The 27,972-nt window shown below is 30.7% G+C and overlaps 1 protein-coding gene across 7 annotated transcripts; it reads right to left on the bottom strand.

Moving 5' to 3' along the window:
• Nucleotides 1-288: 288 nt before the first annotated feature.
• On the bottom strand, nucleotides 289-27,955 carry LOC143244820 (transcription factor BTF3-like). 7 transcript variants are annotated; one of them, XM_076490189.1, is made up of 8 exons: nucleotides 27,427-27,443; nucleotides 20,027-20,080; nucleotides 17,040-17,106; nucleotides 15,036-15,149; nucleotides 12,613-12,721; nucleotides 9,028-9,120; nucleotides 7,150-7,206; nucleotides 289-562 (listed from the first exon to the last, which is right to left on the bottom strand). In XM_076490189.1, coding segments are annotated over exons 1-8 (543 nt in total). In that variant the 5' UTR covers nucleotides 27,429-27,443; the 3' UTR covers nucleotides 289-515. The 7 variants fall into 7 exon arrangements, with proteins under 7 accessions (XP_076346304.1, XP_076346305.1, XP_076346306.1 ...); XM_076490190.1 differs by lacking the exons at nucleotides 20,027-20,080; nucleotides 27,427-27,443 and adding an exon at nucleotides 27,810-27,955; XM_076490191.1 differs by lacking the exons at nucleotides 20,027-20,080; nucleotides 27,427-27,443 and adding an exon at nucleotides 27,723-27,893.
• Nucleotides 27,956-27,972: the final 17 nt, after the last annotated feature.

The following is a 27,972-nucleotide window of genomic DNA, read 5'->3' as shown; positions in this document are numbered from 1 at the left end:
TGAAGAAGTAAGCCAACTTAATTTATGCTACTTAACAATTAATATTACAATTAAAATATGGTTACAAAGGGTAATTGCTGATGACAAACAGGAGTAAAAAAAACAAAAACTACATACACATTTCAAGTATTCTAAATTTTCCAAATATACAACTTAAAAGAAAGATTGCTGTTTTACTTCAAACTATTTGTTAAAGTTTATGATATGTCCGTTAAAAATTTTTCATGTATAATTAAAAATGATTATTAATGTAAATACTTTGAAGAAATAAATCTTCATGCAACCTGTGATACTACAAATAACTTTATTTGGTCTTAATTATTATTAATTAAAATAATTTCTTGATCACTTATGAGATGTGTTTTGAAGTAAGTCAACAGAAAATTTGTAAATCTAACTGTACGGTAATTATCCCACAGTAAACATTTACATATTACAATTACATACTGTAAAATGAAAAAAAATCACTTTAAAAGACTAAATATTTTATTTTTTCTCCATCTTCATTTTTTGTATTATACAGCTTCAGATTTAAGAGCCTCATCAAAGTCTTCCACAAGATCTGAAAATAAAAGTTTTCAGCATTTCAAAACTTTAAACTATTACAGCAAATTCTAGCAACAAATTGATAATCACTACAAATATATATAAGCATTTGTTGCTAGCTGACAGTAAATAATACAATTTCTAAATTATAATTCTCAAACGTATGATAACAAAAACTTTACATGTAATCATAACAGAAACAGCAGTCATTGCAATATTGGAACTCTACACAACATGATAATTTCAATGATTATGATCTCATACAGCTACAATCAGTTGAAAATAATAAATTTTACATACAATGATATCTAACATTATGTTAAAGATTTTTTTAAATCACTTTATGGTATACTTAATAAATTGAATAAAAAAATTAAGTATCTTACAGAGTGTTTTTAAGCATGAGACCTGATAACAGCAAATTCAGACTAAGTCTTTACAATTATTAGAAGCACTTTAACATGAATTTCTTTTTAAATAAAGGTTGAAAGGCTGCTTACATTCCTAGTCAAGGAAACTAGTTTTTTACCTGCTATTTGAAAATTTCATAGTGGTAGATACTCTTAAATGGCATTTCATTTACTATATAATAAATCTAAATTTTATTTTAATCAAGTTTCCTGCTGAACATTACTTTTTTTTATCTTCCTCACACACACACATACACATCAGCTAAATGAGGAAAACCTAAATGGATTCCAAGAGAATATAGACTTCAAAGTAGCTGAATGATATTAAATATCAACCATACTTTCCCTTCATGTTAGAGAAATACAACTGATTACATAATCTTTTGTGATTTATTATCTCTTATTACTTAACTGTCCTTTTTGTAATTCTTAACATGTTTTATGGTTTCACATTTAAATTGGTGTCAAAATAATATGTGAAGTAATTTCAAAAAAATAATTTATGTTTGACATTTCATGTTCACAAAGGAAAAAATACATCAAAATACATTTCTTTTAAAATTTTAAATTACCTTAAAATACATTAACATGCCTACTAGCACATAAGGGATGTTAATTTTTAGAAATTTACATCAGTTTATCCTCAATCTTAAATTGTTTTGTCAACACATAATTCACAACTTAATCATTCTTAAAGATACATGTTCTTAGAATAGTAATTAAATTATTAATGAAAGACAACTTATTTTTCTTATTATTCTCTACTGCTTTTTGTAGTTTTCATGTAACCTATATTACATGATTCAGTTCTCTCTTAAAACAAAAAATACCTTCCACAGAAAAATCTTTCATGCGATTTTTTCAATAACCTCTATAAATGTTGTCTTTTTGAAAAAATAATTTTATTGTGTTTAAATACATCTTTAAATTTTTAATCTACTATTTGCTTTAATTTGGTATTGACAAAACAAATGTGTGTGTGTGTGTAATGATTACAGATTACATGTATTTGGATACCGATCAGTACAAGTTATAACATTCTCTTTAGGCTTACTAACATCTTTGTTTAAATATTGTTTTTTATTATTATTAAAATCTATTTTCAGCAATTTACAACCTATTCCAGTAACACTTTCTAGACAGTGAAACTAACACAGGCCTTGTCAAATCCCATGTACCTGGTGTTTTCTCCCATTTTGTGTGTAATGGGCTGAGCTAAAGAAAAACACTATCTTAGAACAGTTCTGGACCCTTGGTAGTACAAAACTATATCTGCAATCTTTGAGTTCAAAGTCAAACACTGTTTCTAGGATTTTAATGGAGAATTCAGCAATTTATGTTTTTGGATGTTCATAAAATATAATCAATTTCTGAATCACTCAAAATAAAAGTTTTTTTTTGTTCATTAATTTTTCTTTTATGAATCTCAATTTATTTAAACCTTTGTATTTTTTAAACATTTACAAACCATTCAATTATAAAATTATTAGGACATAATTACCCATATTTTATCTTTTTTTCATGCTTTTTGAAATATCAAATTAGAATTTCTAGGTTTCTTTGGTGACATCCACTTCTTTAAACTACAGTTATCCTTCCCTTTTTTGTCAGTAACAGAATTCAGTATTTATTCTTTAAACAAAATGAAAATCTGATTTCATTATTACTAGAAATGTATCTTTATTTGAAACTTTGTAAAAATATTCTTCAAATATTAATTTTCTATTGAATCCATAGATATCTTCTGCTAGGATGTTAATCTTTTTACTTATAATCTAATTTCATTTACTCACAAATTATCTATTAAACTTGACAATTTCCAAAAATGTTTGCTTATATATTTCTTTGTATTCCATATTCTTTCCAAATCTTTGATCTATTGTACAATTTTTCCTTTTTCCCTTGCTTTATATATTAAAGTTTCTTTGTGTAAGCCTTTTATTTTTTTCTCAACTCTGAACATATTTATTCTCCTACAGAAGTATCTCTAGGATTTTACTTAGTGTTATTGTATGTTTTTTCTCCATTTCATTATATTGTAACATAAATTATTTTTTCTTTTTTTAATCAACTTAACCCTAATATTTTTTATCTTAATAATACTAACGTGTTTAATTTTTTATTTAATTAAAGAATGCACAAAACAATGTAAGAGTAATAACATGCCAAAAAGTAGACAAGTTTCCTTACCTCTCAAACTTTTCCTGGCTTTCTAACTATACAACAAGAGTCATTACAAATTCATCCAAGACAGTTGTTAACTATCTCAAAAGAACAATGTTGTTACTCTGAGTGAGACAGACATTTAACCATTCAGAACATAAGATTATACAATGTCTTGCAATGGAAGTAAACCTTGACTTTCTGTTGGCTTTAGATAATGTGTAACTACACATAAAAGAGAACTATTAAAGAATTATGAAAGAGAGGGTGTGGCAGAACGAGTCTAATTTTCTGTTTGATACTTCTGTAAATAAACACAATTGAAGATGTTCCAAAAACACACAGGTCCAAGAAGTCTTGATAAAAATGAAACAAAAACTCTATAACCCGAGTGCTTTCGAAAGGTGGACCTTTCTTCTTCAGGGTCAAACTGGAAGTGGTAGAGTGATTGAATGAGTGATATATAGAGGATGTTCAGTGACATCTGTGACATTGTGGGGGTCATCTGGTTTTCTGGGAATTGTTTATTTCTCTCTGTTCTGTTGTGAGCACCTTATTTCTGGTGCAATGTAGCTGATGGCAAGTATGTGTGTGAAAAGGTGGTAGTGATACTTTAATTTTGAAATGGCTAAATATATGTGCATTTAAAAGAAAAAGCTTAGGTGTTTTAAGTAAGATAAAATAAAGAAAACACCTGGAGAGTGATTGAAAAAGATATGTTATACTAATCAATTTTAAAAAAATCAGCTTTGATATTTCATAAAAAAAATAAGTGAAGAATAAAGTTATTTTTCTTTTTCTGACAAAGATGAAACTAATGACTAGAGATCATAGATTCCTGGATCTAGATTAATTCCAAAAAGTTGAACAGTGTTTAGCTTGGCAATCCAATATGCTTCTGTTATTTCTCCATCTGCTTGAGTTTTGAATCCTGTTTCAATGGCAGTGAGAGTAACATCGTTAATGGAGTGACCATGTTGGTTGAAGTGTTGAGCAACATGGAGATCTTTTTTGGTATTAACAGAAGGTTTATAATTGCTGAAATGTTCTCTTAGGAGTTGTTTGTGTATGTCCTACATATTGATGATTGCAAACAAAATTGAAGACAGTCAAAAATATAGTTTGTCTAAGCAATGATAATTTCTTAAAGTAATTTACATTTAATTTAATTTTTCAATGAATGGTATATAAAATAGGAATGGTTACATGCTAAGGATATGTGTCACACTAGGGAATATTCAGGATTATTTTAAATATTGCCTTGAATAATTAAGAACTTAAGACTTGTATAATATTAAAATATGGATTATTAGCTATGATTTTATGCTATTCTAATTGGTATAACACATACAAAAAGTAGTTTTGTAAACTTTGAATGTAAGGCATTAAAACCTTGTGGCATGTGCAGCAAAGAATACCTGTGACAACAGAGTTAACAAAGTAGCACAACTGAATGCAATTATTATAGTACCCTCACATTTGATCTTTAATTATTATGGTATTTGAACACTAACCACTAAGCCATGTGTGACTCAAATATATGCATGTACACAGTACTCAAACGTTTTCATATTCAAACAAGTTTGAGTTCTTTAAAGTAATATTTCATAGAATGAAATTTTAAAACTAGCAGTACAATATAAATATAGAATTTATACAAGAGAAATAATATTTGAAAAACCAAGTTAGTTAGTTAACACAACTATAGCTTTGATTAGAATACAGTATTAGATCTTTACATTACCACAATGAAAATTTATGACTAATTTATCAGTTTATGAATTGAAACCTTTTGAATATTTTTAAATTTTCAAAGAAAAGTTGCTAAAACATAAAATACACATTGGTTGTTATTAATTATATAAAAATATAAAAGAAACTTGTATGGAAGGTTAAGAAATATCCATTAATTTTAAAAAGTAGGACATTCTTTAGGAATCTTGTGTGAAACAGTATGAGTGTTATGCTCATGCTGTATTAACCCTATCTCAACTGGCTTGGTATAATATATACAAGTTCATAAACACATTTGTACACATTAAATATTTACATTATCTTTTGATATAGTATGTATCTTCACAAAATTTGACAGACTTTTAGTAAAGATTACAGGTTGTTTGTACACAAAAAATCAGATTTTTAAAGAAATATTTTTTACTAAAGATTGGTTTGTGAAAATATCAAGTTTGTTTAGTTAATATTCCAAGTGTAAAGTGATTTTGTTATGATAAAAAAAACAACTTTTGTTCCAAAACTCTCAAATATAAATTGTGTAATCTCTAAAACTTCCTAAATGCATATCAAACTTTTATTTTCAGTAAAACTATTTGGTTACTTTCCATACCCTAAACATGTGGAGTCTTTCAATTGCCCAACCTCATAACCACCATAAAAAATTAAAAAAATACAAAAAAAAATTTCATGGTAGAAAACTACATATTATATTAAAAAACTATAAATGTTTAGTTTAAGCACCTTAACTCTCATAATGTTATATATCTATATATAATTGTATTATATTGATCTTTAGTCACGTCTACCTAACATTATGTACCTTGTATTGACTCAGTGCACATTCTCTCATTACCATATCCAATAATATAAAACTGACCTTTAGTCTTCACAAAGTGATTCTGTCTTAGCCGTGTTTTAGTGGACTAGTATCTTCTAATACACAGTAACATTTAAATTATTATACATTATATAAGTATACAGATTATTATTATTTAGAAATGTTATAAAACATTTTTCTTAAATTACAGAACAATAAAGAAAGAAAGCAAACAATTATCTCTTCTAGCTATGACCTTTGAGCTCAGTTGCTAGGCCTTTTAAAATTCACATATGGAGGATATCAAACAAAATGTTTTAGGATTTATGTATACAGTTAAATAACCAAAAAATCATAACTATACTGATACCACCAAATTCTGCTATAACTTATCAAGCTTAGTAACAAAGATGTATATAGGTTTAAAAAATTAGAAACTTCAAGCAGACTAAAGACACAACCTTCCTTCTCGAAATCTCAGTTGGAAAGAATGTGGTAGCCTTTTCACAGATTAAAATGGATGAGAAAACCACTAGGGGAACATTCTAAGCTGTTGATTGATGATTCACACATCATATATTTAAGTGTGTGTATATAAGGAACAGCTTCCAAAAATGGAAAGAGGTGAATGTGGCTACTTTGTTTGATTCAGTACATAAGCTATATCTCTGCATAAGAAACAGCTACAAGGTTCTTTATTTTATATTCTATCTTGTTAATATTGTCAGTTTGTGTTCCTAATTTGTATGGAACTACAGATATTACTTTGACATCACAAAGTAAGCATCTTATTTTAAACACTACTGCATTCAACATACCATGACTCATTAAAATCTATATTTAGGTGCATTCTTTCACTATTTACTTTTAAATGAAGAAATTAACTCATATATAATATTAATATCTGAACTATAATCAATATTTTGATTCCAAATTTACTGACATAAATTAATAAAAAAAGAAGTTCAATAAACTTTTGAATTCAAATAAACAAACTTGATGACATGGTCTTTGACCCATGACCTGTTGCAAAAGAGTTAAATTAAACTACATATCACTCAGTATAAGTTGTCTAAGAAAAACCTGAACTGAAAAGAAACAAAGGAAAAGTATGATTACATTAAATTTCTCACATTTTACTTGACAGTTACTGATTTCACAGCAAAAAATCCTCTAGTAGAGAATTAAAGCATAAACTAAGCTCAAACACACTTCTCAAAACAAAGTTCTTAGCAAATATAAAATATCAATTTAAAAATATATATGTATATTCAAATTAAGTCTGAGTTATTACTCAAAATGAGTTGATAATGGTTCCTAACTAGAATTTTACATTAGTTATCCAAAACAAAATCAGAAGTGGGAAAAAATGAAGGTTAACAACCAATTTTTCTTTGATAGTGATCAAAAAGCAATATTGTACTTAATCACACCAGCAAAGTAGTTTATCAATGGTTATTTATACTTGAATATTCATACCTGGTACTTCATCATCATCATCCATTCCTGTACTTACTCCATGGTCACCACTTCCAGCTTGGACAAATAAGCATAAAAAAATTAACATTTATTTGAATGTAGCATTTTGTATAACAAAATATTATGCAAAATAAATACTGTCTTTTAAAAGAAAATTTTGTAAATTTCAAACTGTTTTATTAGTGACACAAAAGCCAGCATGAAAAAGTGATTATGAAACTATCATCACATCAAAAAACATGCTAAAGGACAATGATTATACTTGGAAATGCAAAAACAGTAAGTTCAAAATAAAAATTATGAATGTTACTAAATTATGCTGGTATTGACTTTTTAAGAAGCAATATCATTATTGGACAATGTTACACTTTCAGTACTCTGATGCAACATGTATCAAAATTCTTTACTTCTAAAGCAATGTGTAAAAATAACTAGGATTTAAAAAACAAAAAACTAACTTAAGACCTTACACTGTATGTTAATTTTAGAAGTTGTCTGTATTCATTTAAGAGCATTGTGTTTGGCCTGACAGTAAAGTGTATCAAATAATTAAAACTAATAAATAACTCCAATATAGTTCAAAATAATGTTACACAAAATTTTATAAGTATTATTTTATCAGCAGTGGCAAAGGATATGAATACAACCTGTAACTTTGAAAGTATGATGTTGAAATAAATTAGAAAAATCTCATTTTTCAATTACTTCCAGATAGCATTTTTTTATCTTTGTGAAACTGAAATATTTTTTAATGATTTTTTAAAGAAAATAAAATTGTGGGAATTTGCTGATTCAGTCATTTTTATAGTTTATCTTGTAGTAATTTTGTAATTTATTACGATGCTAAGTTGTAAGAGACAATCATAATTTTCAGACAAACTTTAGAAACACATTTTAATTGTTGTAATTTGTCTGATATTCTGTGCAAAAAGGTAAGAGCTTTGAGCTGTTGATAACAATTTTGATAACCTCCTCAATGAACAAGTACTTTTAAATAAACAACTACTTTCCTCTGTACAAATTACTCAAACAGCAATTTTTTTTCATTTATATGTCAGTTCATGTCACACTACTCACATATCAAATAAAATGACAGTTCAGATGTTTCTGTAATCCAATAATTACACTTTAGAATATATTTCTTCCTCTGAAATCACCCCTGCTATATATATGTATAAACTGTACAGCATTAATAATTACAAAGTAAAAAAAATGAAAGAAAGCTGTTTGGAATTACTAATAAACATTAAGAAATAACTCACTTCAATTATTAAATGAAGGTAAGTGATCATCAGATTGTTAATTTCTTGAAATATAGGCTTATATATAAGCCATGTTCCAGTCAAGAATTTTGCAATTATAAATGCTGTGTTCAACTTCATAGAAATGTAAATTCCACTGAAGTATCAGCTTTAATGATTTTATATTTTAGATAAGTGATGTTAAAGTGTTATGCAAGTGGTCTAAAAACTCAAATTTCATTTCAATTTCAAGGAAAATGTCCAAAATACAGGCATATTTTTACTATTTATATTATATAAATGTGATATAAAGCCCAAAATAAAAGGAAAGTAAACACTCTCTGAAGAAAAAATATTTTTTATTAACACCAAATGTATGCATCTCACAGATATAGCTTAATCAACATAGTGTTTATTAGTATACCTCTTCATGTGAAAATGTTTGTGAAATAACAATTACTATTTCAATTATTTAACCTCTTTATTCTACATATCTGAATTATCTAAGAACAACTTATTAGCTGCACTATGTTTATCTGTTAATTTCTTCCAGTGTGAAAAATGGGTAAGAAACAACATATGCACAATGTATATCTGCTAGTTTCCTCTGGTGAATAGAATGTTCAAAACAACTTACCAGCTGCACTGTGAATATCTGCTAATCTTTTCAGATGAGTGAGACTTTCAGCACCCAGCTGGTTCAAAATTCCAGGAAGCATTTCAGTAATCTCTGAATAAAATGCAATATATAAGAAAAAGAGCTTAAATTAATAACTTAATCTAAATAATATGTTAAGTTTACAAGATTTAAATAATATTGAAAGATAAACAATATAAATTAAAGAAATTTATTATGATTTACAATTGCTATTTTATCTGTTCAATCAATGATCTTTCATTCTTTTGATCTTTGTACAAGAGACAAAAATGTTTGGAGCTGTGTAAACTAACTTACAAACTTACATACTGATAGAAACATTCAAAAGTTTTATTTCAAAATCTTATAAGTACTAAAGACTAGATCAGTTGTACATTTTTTAAATACATAGAATATCAAAATTGTTTTACCACTTTATTGCAGTTGTCATTGTGTACTTCTGTCATTTTTAGCATAGAGAAGATAAGCAGATAGACTTGTTTTATATTACTTATAATAAATAAAGTAATAATAACCAAACAAAAGTAACTAGCACAAGTGTAATAATGTGGTAAAAAAGAGTGACCTCTATGACCACAAACATATGCACAGAAGAAATTAATTTCATATGATGGAAAATAATACACATATAACAATTAAGTTCTTATATTCAATTTACAGCTTTCTATCATTTTGCCTTGTGCTGACGTGTATCTTGACTTTTGACCTAAATGTTTACACTGCACCCCTTCTCAACTTACATTGCATAGATATTTTCCTTTTTCATGATAAATTATATAGACGTTATTCTGTTAAAAATAATTCAAAAGACTAAAATATAGATTTTTGCATTATATTAAAGATGGAGGAAATTCCAGAGAAGTTTTACTTTTTCAGCACCGGATTCCTTTTTTTTTTCCTTTTGTGAAATAGTACTGGAAACAAACCAAAGTGTTAACTATAATCATAACATTCATGAAATTATACTGCACACAGAGTTTTCACACAGTACTGTGCAAAAGCATTAGAACAGAGTAAATGTTATATTTCAGGTGACTTATAAAGAACAACGAAAGGTAAATCACAAATGAGACATCAATTTTATTAATCTTCATATTTAGTACAACAGAACCAGTGGAGGTGCTTGAATTCAGCAAACAATTAATATTTTGTGTGCCCCCCTTTTCCTTTAATAACTGCACAGCCTTTCAGGCATTGTTGGAACATATTTAATCAAAATGTCTTTAAAACACTCTCAAAATTTCTATGGAAGCAACTTTTGATTTTTCAAATTCTTGACCTATCAAATCACAGATTTGCTCAACTCAGTTGAGATAAGGACTCTGTGGAGGTCATTGCATCATTTGAATGACTTTAGCAGTTTCTTCCTTACCTAAATAATTTCTGCATAAGATGGGTGAGTGTTTGGAATCATTAACTACCTGGCAGTAGAATCATTTATCAATGATACACAAACCACTGGGTATACCATGATAGGTCAGTATCTGATGGTACTTGTTTTGGTCCATTATTTTATGTTTTGCAAATATCTCCTGTCACTTTAGCAGAAAAACACACCCACACCATTACACAGCCTCCCTCATACTTTATGGTAGACGCTATGCACTGAAGTATCGTTTTTTCTCTGCCAGATAAACAAATTATGCTATGAGCCACATATTTCAAACTTACTCATCCATAGATAACACTCTTCTAATGATCAACAGTCCAATTTTTGTACTTTTTAGCATGTCAGTCCATTGACAATGTTAAGAAAATGAAGTAAAGGTTTTTTTTAACTGTTATGTGACCAAATACTCCATTATCCTGGAATCACTTTGACAGTGTAGACTTGGACACTTTTCTGTCATTTGGTACAAGATTGTTTATCCCATGTTTGAAATCATTGGGTCTTCCTTCTGTCCTGAAAGCTGCATAAACAAAGATACATAACATCAGTATCATTGAGTTTAGATGTTTCTTCATTTCCTATTTTCAAATTTAACTTTCTTGGTTTCACAATTTAAGGTATACTTAAGTGTTTGGTGAGAATTTCAAGCCTGCAGAAAATTGTTGGAGTCCAACTAGCATTACATAATTTTTAAACAAACTCTCTGCTCTACTGACAATTCTATATGTTTTTGAGGGCCAAACATTAGCAGGTAGTTAGGGTACTTAGCTTTCAATCTGAGGGTCATAGGTTTGAATCCCTGTCCCACCAAACATGCTCACCCTTTCAGCTGTGGGGGCTTTATAACGTGATGTTAAATCCCACTATTCACTGGTAGAAGAAGAATGGCCCAGTAGTTGGCAGTGGGTGATAATGACTAGCTCAGATAGCTCTCGCTTAGCTCTGCAAGAAATTCAAAATAAACCAAACACTTTTTGGGCTGTGGCATGACAACAAAACTTAATATACAGCATTAATCACTTTTTATCAAGGTGTACTTTTAAAGTGCTGTTAAATTGATTTCTTTTATAATATACCAGTACCATATGCTATCTCTTTGATAGCTTCTTTCTACACAGTTAAGAAACTGCTTGGGGTACCAGGTCAATTATTTTGGACGTGACTTTTATCAAGTATGTCATTCAAGGAGAACCCTTATAACATTCCATTGGAACAAGTATATGGGAATTCAATTCTAAAGAATTAGAAGTATATTTACTCTGGTTCATTGAACTTTGTCAACAAGAATCAGTGAAGCATTACCATAATGTTAAAATTTACATCCTAATTATGGAATAATTAGTCCCATAAAATGGAAAGAATGGCAAAATATTTTCTTGTTCAAATGCTTTTGCACAACACTGAACATATTTGTTTAATATAATAATTTTAATATAGTCAAACTAATGTTTTGTAAATAACATTCTCTCTACAAAAAATTACATTATTTTTGTTCATACTGTGGAACTGAAATGTAAAAAAATAAATGCCACTAGAATTTAATTTGAATCTCTATCACTATTTCTGCTTCCATTTTTATCTCCACTCTCCGTATTGACTTTTTCTGGTTTTTTTTCTTACTCTTCTATCTTAAAAATAATAATTGTCTGCAGTTCTGTTCACATTACTTTAACATAAACTTAGAATAACTTTTTTAAGAACCTGGTAGTAAATTTAAAATCAGATACCAGTCCTGATGGGTTTTTGGGTACCTAGTGAAAACACTAATGAAAACATCAATTGACATGTAAAGAATGTAATGTCAGATCAGTATTTAAAAACCATATCAAAGTATGATCAAAGTTAACACATACCATACCACCTGGACTCAATGTATAACAAAAATACCATCTATATAACATCCCTTACAAACAAACAGCAATACACTGAGAATAAAAAAAAAAAATAGAAGAAAAATTAAAACCAATAAAACCTGAACTCAGGAACATAAAAACATAAGGATTATAAAACTATGTTATGATAGAAATAATTAAATAATAAATAACATATTAACCTAAAAAACAAATGCATATATATATATATATATATACACACACACACAGCATCAGACTTTTCCTCACAACTAGGAAAATAAAGCATTCTAAACAACTACTTTATTCATTTAAAGAACCTACGTTTTGTTTCAGAATGTCCATTAATGGCAAATGTGTTGGCTGTCAAAGAGGCTTGCACTTTAGGGTTGTTGAAGTGAATTACTGTGCCATCATTCTTAAACATGTTAACCTAAAAATAAAGCCCTTTTATTTCATGAACAAAAGATGTGTGGATTCATAAAAACAAAATAAACCATTTACATCTTATCAAATTGACAGACTACCCATCTCCTAACTTGCATTTATTTTACTGTTAGAAGCTATAATAACTTCTCTCACTACGGTAGAAGTTCCAAACTACAAAAATTTGATTTTTTCCCTTTGTATGCTTAAAAAAAAAATCACAGAAACTGAAAGATTCAGAAAAAACTATATTTTCTTTTCTTCTGCCTATATATTAGATTATAAACAATTTTCTGACTCTTTTGTTTATATAAGTAATTCACTGAACAGTTTCTAAAATTGTACAAGCATTTTATTAATAAAACAATAATCTTCACTTCAATATTTTGACAAAGATAAGTTAATGATACAGACCAATTTAACTATTTAATATTTTATTTCAAGAATTGAAAGAAAGAGATACAGAAATATTTCATTTTGCAAGGCATAACATTTACATTTGTTAAACAACCTTCACTTTAATTTTGGAACATATCCAAATATGCTTTAACTTGTAGTCTACACAGTAAAATTATAACCACTTTGAACTTGTATCCCATATTTCTGTATATACAGCTTACAATCTTATTTGTCTTACCACTAGCAAACACTACTCGGAGAGTTTAAAAGACTGATCAACTATTACATCAAGATCCCTTTCCTTCATAAATTTTTAAAGTAATTCTCCATCTAAATTATGCTTATAAATGAATCATGCTGCAAGAGATGAAATTCTTGATTAGTGTGACATGTTAATTTTTTTACAAATGAAACAAACTTTTTAATCTAGGTGACTTCATAAAGGTTTTAAAACCTTTTGTTCATGAGGTTTATGAAATATTATAACACAGATAAATAAACACACCTAATTTTAACCAAAAGTAATGTATAACCAATGATTAATAGACCACCTGAGATTAAACAGTACTTACTGAGCATCCCATCCATCAAAGTTTTAAAAACACAAGTCTAAAAATTAAGACTAATTAACTTTGTGTTCAATAATACCAAACAACCCAAAAATTACTTCTATTAGGCTACAGAATCATTTAATATTTCTAACTTCTGTATTACTACTGTTTTATTGCCAACCTTTCTCAAATAATAAATTCCTAATGTATAACCATCTTCATATACAATTCAGGTTGTGATTACTCCAAATAAACCTCTACATACTTCAACCAGTTCCTTATCTTTCCTATATTATTAATAATAAAACAAGAAAAATAAAATACTTTACAATTTCAACGTTCATTATTAAAATACCAAGTTACGAAACAAAGATAAAAAATTATACAACTTCAAACACTAGGAAAATGAAATACACATCTTGTAAAAGTTAGTCTTCCTTTTCTGAAAATTATGTTCCATAGCTTCTTACCTCCTCCCACATAAATAACTATTATAGTTCAGTGCTGCCCTCTATATACAAATATTTTTCACATGCTACAAGTTTTGAGCTTCCATGTACCTATCTATGATCAATGTGGATCAGCTACATCTAACATTTAAATCCTCATGTAACAAGCTTTCACTAATGGGAGTGCTAAACACCCTCCTGATGAATGATTCCCTCTATTTGATTATACTTAACTATCACTTCAGGTTTTGGCATAAAATAGAACACTAGTTTTCAGATGGGAGGAAGGATGGGAAGTGTAAAAAGAGGTAAGTACCTGTAAAAAAACAGTATATTACCCCCTCTTGAATAAATAGCTAGAATACAACACTGATTAGGTGAAGGGAAAGAAAGAACTCATCTGAAAGACATCCTAAAAGGAGAGATCCTTGTAGTAGAGGATCATATGTAGAAAAATGTACTACCCCTATGCCACGATGCTCTACACCCAATGTAGAAAAGGATGATGTAGAAATAAACTAAAAAAGAGAGGCACACATCCAAAAGGGTGAAAACAATGATTGTACAAGGATCCAAACTACCCAATATCTGAATATCAACCCCATAGATGACAGTAATGTAGAGAGAGTGAAAAGGATGTGCCCTAAGGTGTAACAGACAGTACACAGCAAGTCAACTGCATTCAAAACCCAACCACCAATATTTTTGCATATAGAAGGCTGCATTGAACATGAATAGCTATTTATTTGAGGTAATGTACCATATTGGAAATACAAATTACAGAAATGGAGTTTTTGACATTTTATGATAAATAATTTTAATTTTCTTAAATTCTAGAAGCTATACTCCTCAGATTCTCCAATTAGTGATTTTAAGTCATGACAAAGTAAAATCATTATATCATAATATTCAGAGCATTTACTTCTTCAATTCCAGGTATGTTGTTAACACCTAATTTCTTGAGTGAACCCTGTAACTTTTTATCATCTGTTGTGGCTGTGCGATGAATAACCTTCTTCTTCCTTCTTGCAGTACCCTTAATAGAAATGAATCATTTATCTTTTTGTTACAAAAGTATAAAAACTTCAAAAATAAAGAATTATAATTTCAAAAATTAGTTTTGATCATAGCATGTTTTTCTAAGAACTGTATGGAATACATCTTTATCCTCAATTTTTAATAAGATTACAATGTCAACATGACAAAAGTTTTGTTTTGAAAAGATATCAAAGTTATATGTTTAAGATTACAATAAGTTTTATTTCTAACATTAAAATCAGGCTTGGGAAGAACCATTATATCTTCACCTATATATTTTTCAGTACACCATATTGAAACCTTCATAGTGAGACAAATCTTGAATCATTGTCTGATGGAGGAAAAAACCAAAAAAACTCATAAATCTCTCTATTTCAAGTATAATATGCAATGTAAATAATGTACAAAAACATGATATACAAGTCCTCTGTTCTACAGCAGCACAATAAAAAAAAAAAAAGTCTGCACATAATATTACTTCATAGTATATTATGCTAAGTAAAGCCAGACAATTTAATTGATCATCTCTATGCAATGATTAGATAGATTAATATCATGCAAACTAACTGATTAACCAGAATCATAATTAAATTGACTGTCATGAAAATAACCATATAATGAAAATTAAGAATTCTGATTATTACTGTGGCCATTCTAACAACTGATTCATTGAAATTATGATCAGATTTATTATCACGAAAATAATGATCAAATTTGGGGTTCCAACTATTCAAAGAATCAAAATACTGATATTATGTTTGTTCATTATAAAACATAGACCTACATAACAGGCTATGTTTTGCCCCATTTTAAGCTATATGTTTCAGGGGTTTTCCTAGTGTTCAGTTCATCACAAATTGTGCACTTCTAAAAATATTTGTACAATTCAAAATTTGCCTATATTAGTAATTTCAAGTGGATAAATATTAAGAAAACACAGTTAAGATCATAAAATTTCATTACAATATTGATAAATAAATGTATTAAATTAAATATTTTTTTTTTATCTTTGGGTCATTTGTTATTAGGCCTGTATATATGAGGTGCATTAAAAATTATAAAGGTAAGATATAATTGAGCTGCTGAAAAAATTCCTTAGATAAAGCTCTGGTATGTTCAGCTTAGTGACTTTAGGAGGGTGGACTAACTGAGAAATATCACGCTTGACTTCCAACTGTAACCAAGCTTGCATGTTCCATCATGCTTATGCCATCTATCACCAACCTTTCTATTACTTTGCTTCTATGTTCCATACTTTGATGACTACTGCATTAATATATTAATCAAAATTTACTCAATTACTGGAGCTATTGATTAACTGATTTTCAAATATCAGAAACTGCATAGTTTAATGCTCGTATGAAATAATAAAACTATATCTTCAATGGCTCTAAGTTTGTTTTCTTCCACAAAGAATTAAAGTTAAATTACATTTGTAAAAGTATTCTGAAACATTTGAACCTCCTTAGTAAATGCTCAACAACTACTTAAATATGTATTATTTTTACTGTTTTCTGGAAGAGTGCACTGGCACAGACAAACCTGTCCTATCAATCAAGTTACACAGTACTTATCTGTTAATGTAGTTTCCACTTATAAATTTATAATGAACATACAAATGTAAAATATTTTTTCTAGTATTTTTCAAAAAGTGAACAGTTACTTTATTTTACCCAAATGTGTTGAAAAGAACACTTCTAGTATCAAATGGTGGTAGCATTTTAACACACCTTTTAACATTTACTGAAGTTGACTCGTTTAAATATATATTTTGTAATTGTAACTTATACAATAAGAACAAAAGTAACCACTAACAGTGATAAGTGTTCAAAAATCTCATACACACTTTATATGAAGATCAGTAAACATTCAAAACTTTTTCACTCACTTTTCCCCCAATCCGAACCTGAGCTTGCAGCTTACTTAGCTTCTCTGGATTCATATTTCTAAATGAGCTGTAAATCAAAACAAAATATTCAAACATAATTTCAAGAATACACACAGAAACAAACATAACTTAAAAAAACAACAGGAAACAGTCATTTGTTCCAATAACAATAACAAAAAAAATAAGGCAATTTCTTGGAAAAGAAAAGGTATACCAGTGACAGATTTACTTCCATAGAAAACTGGAAGAAGTTTAAAGTTGATGAAGTATCATTAGTGAAAGATAGATAATTATATCAAATAAATTTAAACCTATTACTGTTAATGAGAATGTAGTGTGTGTACATGGAGAAATGTTATAGAGTACCAAGACCTCTTATAATGTAAGACAACATTCATAATGTTACAATGATTCTTTACCAGTGAGGTACAAAAATAAAGCATCAAAACTGTATTTAGATACAAGTAAAGGCAAGTTTTTGACATCAGGTGCTAATTTAATGGATTTTTGAAGTAGAGAAACTAATTAATTACACTTACTTAAATGTTGAAAATAAACTTTAAAATTTATACTAAAAGTCTTTGTAGTAAAGTTCTAAAATTTGACTTTGGTTGCAGTTAACAAATCACTGCTGTTACTGTCTTTACATAACATTTAAGGAAATCAAGGATTCCATCCAGGCCATTCACACCACTATTAAAAAACAATCAAAGCCAGTCCTTATCATTTGGTTATTTACAAGTTTTAGGAAAATAATTTATCACTAAATAAAAAGTTATTTAGAGCTGGCTACTGAACTTGGAAAACAAAAGGAGCCAAACAAAACAGGGATGAAAGTGGATGTATTAATTTATCTACCTAATGATCACATAACAAGTGTGATAGCTTTCCTATACTGAAACAGTATTCCTAACAGGTACTTCCCTCCATTGACACTATTAACTATTCCCACTGGTGTTCTCTGTATGCGAACTTTTTATTATTATGCATTCCACAAGCCTTCCATATCCCCTATTGGAATCAAATAATTCTAAAGTGTCTCTCATGTAAATCATCATATCACTTCTCTGCCAAAAGGAGCATAATACATGACATGACTCTTTCTATGCACCTCTTCTACCAAAATTATCAATTCAAAGTTTGGAAGATGACAGAAACACTAACACTAGAAAAAAGCAAGGAGGAAGTGTGAAAAAAGAAGAGTATCTATTAGAAATATATATTCAGTACAGGAAAATAACTTCCAATAAGATACTACCCTCTTCTCACAATATTTTCTAGAAAGCCAGATTGATCACAAGGAGGGACCAGGTCCAGAGGAGAACAAATGTCCCCTCCTCCCAAAGAATACCTCGAGAGAGTCAGACATGAAGACCTGAAAAGGAAAACCACACCACATCTGACCAAGGTATACTCTTTACCCATTTGTGTAGTGTGTAAAAAGTCAGCATGGAAAATGAAAAGAATACATCCTAGTGGAAGCAAATGCAGCAGGAAAGTAATCCTAACTAGAAAAAGATATAGTAATTCAATACCACAATAAGAAAAGTGGGTAAATGAAATTGCATCATATTGTGTTAAGAAGAGAGGGTGTGGTCAAAACTTCAATGTGAAGTAATTAATGGAAAATGATTGTCTAGGGTTAGTCCATATGTCTGACTGTAGTATCTCCTATAAAGACTGATGAGAACAAGAAGCAAGAAATAAGGTGAAATAACAGATCTGATTAGAGGTTTACACAGAACAAAGTACAGTGTGAAGAGCGACAAAGAGGAATAAACCAAATGGATCAAACGATGAACCCAACTAGTGACAGGAGGAGATAACTTTGGATGACAAAGCTTGCTGTGGTGTAGAGAGATGGGAATGGAAACCACAGAAGGAAATCTTGTGGGCAATATAACAATGAAGAGCACACACAGGACATAGAAGACTATCCGGCTCAGGATAAGAGTAGAGGTGAGAAACAGGGAGAAGGGAAATAAACAGAAAGGAAAGTGTAACAGGTGACAGATACTTTGTAAAGAAAGAAACAATCCAAATAAGAAAAAAAGGTGTAGTGGCAAATTGTGCATGTAATGTCAATGGCAAACAAGTAATAGTGATGAAACTCACCAGCCAAAAAGAGACGGAAATATGCCTAAAGAGTGAAGAGAACTAAACATCAGGAAAGAGGTTCAAACAGAGGTAAAGAAATGGAGGACCACATTAATTCTTTTGCAATGGGCTAGGTATAATATACAAAACTTCATATACACTTTTTCACACATTAAGTATTTACAACTTCTAATGCAGTATGTGTAACTTACCAAAATTTGACAGATCTTTAGTAAAGATTACACTTTTTTTAACAAAGTAATTTTAATGGAGATTTGTTCGTGAAAATAAAACCTGTTTTATTACTAGTCTGACTGCAAAGTGAATATCTTGTCATTACTAAGAATATATTCTTCATTCCAAAAGTCTCAAATATTGAGTAATCTCAAACTTCTAAAACAGATATCAAATTTTGTTTTCAGCAACACTATGTCTGTCTATATGGGGTCCCTCAACTTTACCAACCACATAACAGTCATAAAATATTAGGAAATAAATATAAATTATGCTACCTTTCATTCTAGAATGACTACAGTTTATAACATAAAAACAAAAATGTTTAGTCTAAGTAGCTTAAGTCTTTTAACAACATATATTTATATGTATTTATTACTTTTATTACTTTGACCTTCCAGTTGTACCTGGCTAACATTACATAACGTGCAGTGCATGTGCATTTGTACTAGCATATCCAATAACATAAAAGTGACCTTTAGTTTTTACAAACAGACCCTATCTATGCTGTATTTTAGTGGACTAGTATTTTATAACACACAGTAACATTTCAATTTATTATACATATGTAAATATATTTTTTACTATTTAGAAATAAATTACTTATTTTTCATAAAATATAGAGAAATAAATCTAAAAGTAAAGCAAGCAATTACCTCTTCTCACTACAACCTCTGAACTCGGTTGCTGCTGAACATAGGTTGCTAAGCCTTTTAAAATTTCACAGAGGGAGAATATGAACCAGTATATTTTTTTAGGTTTTTATAAAATCAGTTGAATAACTAAAAAATAATATATTACTCTGTGAATACGATAGAATTCCATTATAATTTATCAAGTTTAGGAACTAAGCAGTATTTAGGTCTAAAATCTTGGCCTACCTCCTAGAAATATGGGTTCAAAAGAACATGGTAGCCATTAAACAAATTAAAATGGTTGAGAAAAACAGAGGAGACATTCTAAGTTGTCAGTTGGTTATTCAAATGTCATATACTGCAGTCACTGTAACTGATTCAGTACACAAGTTGAATCTTAGCAAAATAAAAGATACAAGATTCTTCTTTTACATTATACCTTGTTAATATTGGTAATTTGAGCTCCTAATTTGTACAAAACTACAGACTTGGTATTTTGACATTGCAAACATCTAATTTTAAGCAACGCTGCATTCAACATACCAGGTGACTTGCAAAAATCAGTATTTAGGTGTGTTCTTTTATTACTCACTTTTAAATTAAGAAATTAACTCATATATAGTAATAAAGTTTGAATTATAATCTCCAATTTGGCACCAAACTTACTGACAAATCCATAAAATAGTGATTCAACAAAATTTTGAATGCAAGTCAACAAATGAGATGTTATGGTCTTTAACCTGTTCAGTGCAGTAGATGAGATAACTTGTCCAAGTCGATCGGTGACACAGTGCCAAGGATGAGTTAATTCGTTCTCAATAATAACTAACTTCAACACTAGATGTCAGCACCACATATGCATTTGACCTACTTATAAATTGTTTCACTTTCAATTCAAAATGGCGTCACGAAAAAAGTTACAAAATGAAGAAGCATTAGAGTTGTATTATAGCAACTGAAATACTTGGCAGTCAACAGGTTAATTTGTAACCCACTGCAAAAGGGTTAATATCCAAATCCAGAAGAGAAGGTCACCAAGGAGGTCAATAAATCTGGAAAGAACAGATCAACACAGAAATTATGAATGACAAAAACCTGCATTAACAGGAAAATGAAAGACAAGGGCTGAATCTGCCTGATAACCTGAATCAAGGAGAATGATAAACCCCAGTCAGGGAACTCAGATACACCAGCAGCAGTAGAACAAGCAGCAGGAAATCCCAGAGCTTGGGCCCATGTGCAAAAAAATCTTCCATTTTCACTCATACATTTCCATACAGGAAGAAAGTTAAACAAACTACAGGTCAAGAGAAACCCAATCTCCTTGCCAAGGATTGGACAAATGCCAGGCATAACAACAGAGAATGTGGAGTGTGGGATGCAAAACCAGTTACTGGAGTTGACAATGGAGGTTGGTTAATAAGGAAAGTGGTACAAAAGGGAATAACTGTAATTGTGTAAATGAGAAAACCATGGTTTAACTGGCCAGTAGGGAACAATCAATAGGACTTTGCATGAAGTAGCATGTATAAGGGAAACTAGCCAATGATGCAATCAGATAGGAAAACAAAAACACAAGAATGTGCATAACCAATCTTGGCAGGAGGCATCTATAGCCAAAGCCTAAGGATGAGGTAGCAGGACTAAAAGAGTGATAGCAAAAGCATCAGTATAATGAAAACCCAACAGACTGAAAAGCCAGCTGAAAATAAGAAGATAAAGGGACCACTCTATCGAGTAAATTTTGTCAGGGTGAAAAAACAATCTGCCTTACAATTGAAAGAACCTAGGACATGGCATATAATTAAATGAATGTGATGAACATGTGCCTAAGCAGGGCTCCACCATCGATAAGAATACCACAGAAAACACATCAAGGCGTTAGAAATACACTGAGTAGCTGTCTCAATAGTACAGTTAGTCTCTGCTACCATGCAATCATCTATTGATGACAGACAGACAACAAGATCAAGTTCTGATGAAGCAGTGAAAGAGGGCCAGTTGGCCTAGTCCAACTTCCACTGAGAGATATAGATTGGGTAGAAACAATAGGAAAATTATCACTGCCCCATGGGTCACTGTCAACCCACCAATATAAGTGTTTGCTTGTTTTGTTGTTTGTTTGTTTTTAATTTTGCACAAAGCTACTCGAGGGCTATATGTGCTAGCCGTCCCTAATTTAGTAGTGTAAGACTAGAGGGAAGGCAGCTAGTCATCACCATCCACTGCCAACTCATGGGCTACTCTTTTACCAACAAATAGTGGGATTGACCGTCACATTATAACGCCCCCATGGCTGAAAGGGCGAGCATGTTTGGTGCAACAGGGATGCGAACCCATGACCCTCAGAATACGAGTTGCATGCCTTAACACGTTTGACCATGCCGGGCCAAAGATAAGTGAAGGGGAACAGACAGACAGATCAACACCAATAAAAGACTAACTAAGTGCATGAAAATAATTATAAGAACTGGTAAAGAAGAGAAAAAAGATTGTGATTTGAGAGCAATTGCTCAACTGAATGTCTCCTCCTATCAATCTAAGCACCACTCCAGAGGGGAGTGTGTCCATTAAATTCCTGCAAGACTAAAAAGGGAGATGGCCACTGTTCATAAAAGCATCAAGGTCTAACTGATCACAATTCTTTCCATAAACAGGTAGAGAGAACAAACAGTGATGGTACATCCTGAGGAAACATGGATAGCAACAGCCTCCAAGGGTGTATTGAGCTGCATAGACAGGATAGGCACATGGAGGTTAACCAGCAGTGCCACCTCTTTATGAACTCATCCATTATACAAACTGTCATTTGGGCACAGAGAAAACTGCCAAAAGGTGACACGATTGGCAAGTTTCATAAATGTTTCCTGCAAGAAAAGACACACAAGATAATAAAAATCAACAAAAGCTTAATGTCATCCAAATTCAAACAGAAACCTAGACATTTTCACTATATGAAAGCGTCCATTTTTAATTGGGTGGAGAATCCTTTGGGTTACAACCATGTCATTTCCTTTTACAAGAAGAAATTCACAGGCCTCAGTGGATCCTGCTCTACTTAGAGTGGGCAGTTCTCTGTCAGTAGATGCAAGTTCCAGGCACAGAGAGAGAAAATGTATAATCATTCTACATCTCAGGACCAAAGAAAGTAAACCCAAGCATATACCAGAAGCCAGGGTTGAAAGAAGTGAACCCTGGTAGTCACTGGAAGGAATGAAGGGGACAGAAAGAAGATGTTGACTTGTCAACCTGATTATCCAAAGAGGGCAAAACACACTTCATGTAGGTGGAATATGATTCTAATGGTGGCATAGAAAGATGCATCTGCACTCCTGCTGTAACAGTGGCACATAGTGTAGCAGCATGTGTCCAAGATTAAGTTGGGGACAATAAATTCCAAGCTTCAAGGTAAGGAATCTTGATAATGATTTTGAATGCTTTACTTCCTTCTCCTCCACCCATTAAGAGCAAGAAGGAATGACAGAGGGGTAGAACAGTACAGTTAATGCAGTTGGCTCCAGTTTGAACTTGTAGGCATCATGGTCTTTCCCACCATGATGAGCACATCAAAGGACCATTACAAATCTTTTGAATGGAAATACAGCTTCATAAAAATATAGGGTGCTGAAGCTAGTCTGAGGGGCATGGCACAAAATTAACATATTACTCCTTGATAGATGAGTCAAAGATAAGAATGAAATTGAACAGAGATCATACACAGATAAGCACTGGAGACACCCATCTTTGTCATCCATAGACCTGTCCCACCTCAGTTGTTTTTTCACCTTGCATATTTCACCATAGTGTCCTACTTCACTCTTCAGTGGGACAGGTCAATGATGGACCTCCAGTCCTGTCTCACTAGGAATCAGCAAGAGTACAACCTTGGTGAATGATGTGGAACAGGTTCAATAGCCTGTTGGTTGAGGAGGTTCTGTACTGCCTCTGTTAGACGGTGGCAAGTTAGGGGATTCTGAAAAGAAAGGAAGGAAACAGGTACCTGGAAAAGTAATTTCAAGTTCATCTTACAAAACTGAAAGAGTCTAAACATCAGTGGTGAAAGGATACCACTGACAAACATTGGTCACAAGTTGAACTCCCAATAGGCCTCAACCCACCAGGGAGTCACCAGAATTGCTGGTGACATATCATACACCCTTGAGAAAATTGAACCATGGAACAACGAGAAAGAGGGACAGGCAAAGCCTGGGAAACTGGAATCAGCATCACACTTAACTCTGACTGAGACAAATGTGCTTCCAGATGTAAAAGGGTAGATTTTTGCAGGAGACACCTGAGACTCCAAAGACTCTGAGACTGTATTAAAGAGAGTATGTCTTAAAAAACAAAGCTATACAAAAATCCAAAAGATAAGAAGCAAGAAATGAGTTTGAGAGATGACAGCATCACAACGTAATATGTCCCAACAACAGACAAAGCCAGGGAGAAGATGACAAACAAGCCAAAGTACAGATAAGAAAAGAGGAAATGTCCCAAGAAAATCCATTAGGTTTTTGTGAAGAACCTCAGACAGAAAATACAGGTGAAAACAGTTTCTAAATACTTTTTTTCTTCTCATAATGAAACACTAAATATATACTTAATTATACCCGAAATTAATTCCTTCCACAATGTTGTGTCACACCATATTTTTACAAAGCATAATCATATGATTAATAATAATATAATAGGGAAACTACACAAATATTACTCAGATGATACTGTTAACATGTAAGAATGGAAGCAGAGATGCCCTGAAACAACACAACTATATTATTGAAGACAGAATGGTTTAATGTTAATAGCTATGACATTTTGAATCAGTCCATAAAACATCAATGCTACTCACTAAACCTAATAATTGTACATGAAAAAAACAACCTTAAAATTTGTCGAAATACACCCACCACTGGAGAAAAACATTAAATCCTCTACTTTTCAATATTCATCAGTTCCATTTCTCAAACTCTAATGATGGATCAGCTGTCACTACTTGTGATGGAAAATCATTCCATAAGTAAATTACAATTTTAGAAAAATAAAAACTGCTTTAACTGGAGCAGTATGTTTTTTTTTAACAAAACAGTCTTTGAAACATGTTGCCTTCAGTTATGATTAATAGAGTAAATACAAAGAAAGGCTTGATAAATATCTAAATGATATTGGCTAGCTTTGAGGTTTCTTTTTTGTTATGTTTAGTTTACTGGATTGAACAGTCTAAACAGACTAGAAGGTTCCTTATTCTTCTTACATTGTATGTTCTATTAGCCTGCCCCTTTCAAATATTACAAGGTTGTTTTTTTACTCTGCCACTTTTTTTTCATAAAATGTTAAGAAATCTTAACCTATTCCTTTAAGAAAACACTTCCAGAAATCAAACTAATAGCCCTACTTTCAACCTTTTCCATTCAGCTGACATTTCTTAAATACAGAGACCAAAACTGCAATACTGTAAAGATGCCTAATCAATCTTGTATAAATCCATTCAAATAATCTTTTTTCCAGCCCCCAATTATGTGCTTTCTTAGCTAGTCTTTTATGGTACCATATCATGAATTCTACAAATCCAAGCACACCATGACTACACCATTTCCATCATATGAATAACAAAATCTCTGGAATGTGCAAATACATCAGTAAGAAAAGATTTGCTTTCAATGAAACTATTAGATTGAAATAAAAACTAAACTCTAGTGTTAACTAAGAATATTAGATAAAAATAAAACTTAATATTACTGTTTCCACTACTTTTGGTCCAAGTCTAGTAAATTATATAGATTAATTAGTGGAGTGTATTTAATGTGTTAACCAATTAAAAGTTTAATCAAGAACTGAAATTACTGCTTCCATTATTATTTGTAGCTATAGCTACTAAGTCTTTAGTATAATATTTAGAATTAATAATTATCTAAGTGTAACTTTGTGTGTACATCTGTAGTTTCAGTTCTAGTAATAATTAATAACCCAGTAGTACCTACAATTCAACCTAAAAACTGAAATAGCTTAATTTTAATTGAATTTACAAATATTGGGTGGTTAGATTGATAACAGCACTAACAGAGAATCAAAACTAACATCATCATAAGTTCAGTAAGGTTAGAAGTAATACAGTTCAGTGATAAGTACAGTGAAGTTTAATTGGTGTGGTAGATGCCAGAAATCAGTTAAATTTCAGAATCCCACTTAATTAAGACTTTCAAGAGCTTCAAAAAAATGAAGTATATTACCATTGTACTTCTTGTTCAAAAATATGCAGGAACTTTAAGAAAAGCTGCATTATAACAGGTTAAGAGCAGAAATCAACAAATAAAACAGCATAAAGCCACTAAAGGATGATTTAAGAGAGGGAGAGGAAGCAAGTGTTGGGTATAAAGGTTCAAAGTAGCAAATAAAGATACAGGAATATGTTCAGTCAACACTGAGGTGCCAGTATAATACTAAGAGATACGAGCTTTTCGCTACTTGCAAACTACATAAAGGAAGGATGTGATCAAGAATGGGAGTAGGAATTCACTTACTAAGCATTCTGATGCAGTTGTTTGTAGAGAAGAGTACAGAGAAACGACAACTAAACTTTGCTCAGTTGGTGCAGAAGTACATAACATTGTGATGACATGTTTATTATTTAATTTCTGATACACTGGAGTATTCTTTTTTTTGTTAAACATGAAATCCTCTTGAAATTACACAAACATCATGTTACCTAAATAGCTTAACCATAACTGAGGCTTAAATGCAGCTACTCTCTAGCATACAACTTGCCTTACCCTGAAAACTATCATATATATCCACCCAGCTCATTCCCAACAATCTTGTACTGAATTTTAAGCCATGCAAACTGACCAATAATTCATTTTTGCACATAGACCGAGTTAGCATTTTCAAAATGGCATCACTTCTATTTCTGTCCCTAGGCATCTCAAATTGAGTAATAAATTCAATTCTCAACATTATTTGCTTCTACATACAATGATAACAAAAGAGCATGTTTCTTCATATGAGCAATGAAACTGTCAACATACTCTAGTATGATGCCTTATACTTCAGAGTTTAATTTAGGACCTGGTATGCACATTTTAGTCCTAATCTCAGTGTACTTCCTACTACACTTTATAATAACTTGATCAATGTACTTCACTAACAATGTGGTTCAACAATATAAATGGTAATCTCTGCAAGTTGAAGATCTTCCTCATTGCAAATTGCAAACAGGCAAAAGTTCACATCTAATGTTAATACTAATTACTATTATTAGTGCTAGTGATAGTAATGGAATAGTTATCTATTCCAACTGATAACTGTATATTTTCAATTATAAGTATATAGAACTAAATTTTAATATCAACACATTAGTACTAGTACCACTGCCTAGTACCTGTAGTATTGCAACCTTACTAGAATGTTTGTAGAAATTAAATTACATAGGTCCTACTGAATCTGGATCAATGTCTTTTAGTCTTAGCACCAGTACGCGTATTTATAATTTAACTTCAAATCACTGCATCTACATTACGTGCAGTATTCGCCTTTTGACGTTTATCAAAATAAATGGCTAACGAGAACAGAAATGGAAGAAACACTGAAAAAACTGTAGTGCGTGAGCTTTTGCATTATTTTTAATGTACATGTATTTAAAATAATTAAATATTTAAAGCTGAGAGTCTGTCCAGTTACACCCTTTATTCTTAATCCAAATAAGTCTAATAAATGTAAATACCTGGATTTTTTTTTAATATAAAACTGCAGACCAGCTACCTATTACCTCAAATAAACAAAGTTTGAACTAAAATAAACACTGACTAACCCCATTCACGTGGTTACAATGGCGCATACTTTTTTAATAATTTCAAGTACTAAACAAAGGCTCTACATATTGTTGACGTTTTTAAGAATATGGCCCTCTATAAAGAACAATTAAAGTTTTCTATACCATATAAAGAATGAATACGAATATCTCAAATTTAAAC

Source organism: Tachypleus tridentatus, chromosome 2, assembly GCF_004210375.1.
Source record: "Tachypleus tridentatus isolate NWPU-2018 chromosome 2, ASM421037v1, whole genome shotgun sequence".
Taxonomy (NCBI): domain Eukaryota; kingdom Metazoa; phylum Arthropoda; class Merostomata; order Xiphosura; family Limulidae; genus Tachypleus; species Tachypleus tridentatus.
This window is presented reverse-complemented; position numbering and strand designations above follow the sequence as displayed.

Coding starts and splice junctions, on each gene's coding strand:
- LOC143244820 (XM_076490189.1), bottom strand. Junction 12,722..15,035: donor ACATACCTGGAATTGAAGAA/GTAAATGCTCTG, acceptor CTTTATTTTTAG/GTTAACATGTTTAAGAATGA. Junction 7,207..9,027: donor AGATATTCACAGTGCAGCTG/GTAAGTTGTTTT, acceptor TATTTGTCCAAG/CTGGAAGTGGTGACCATGGA.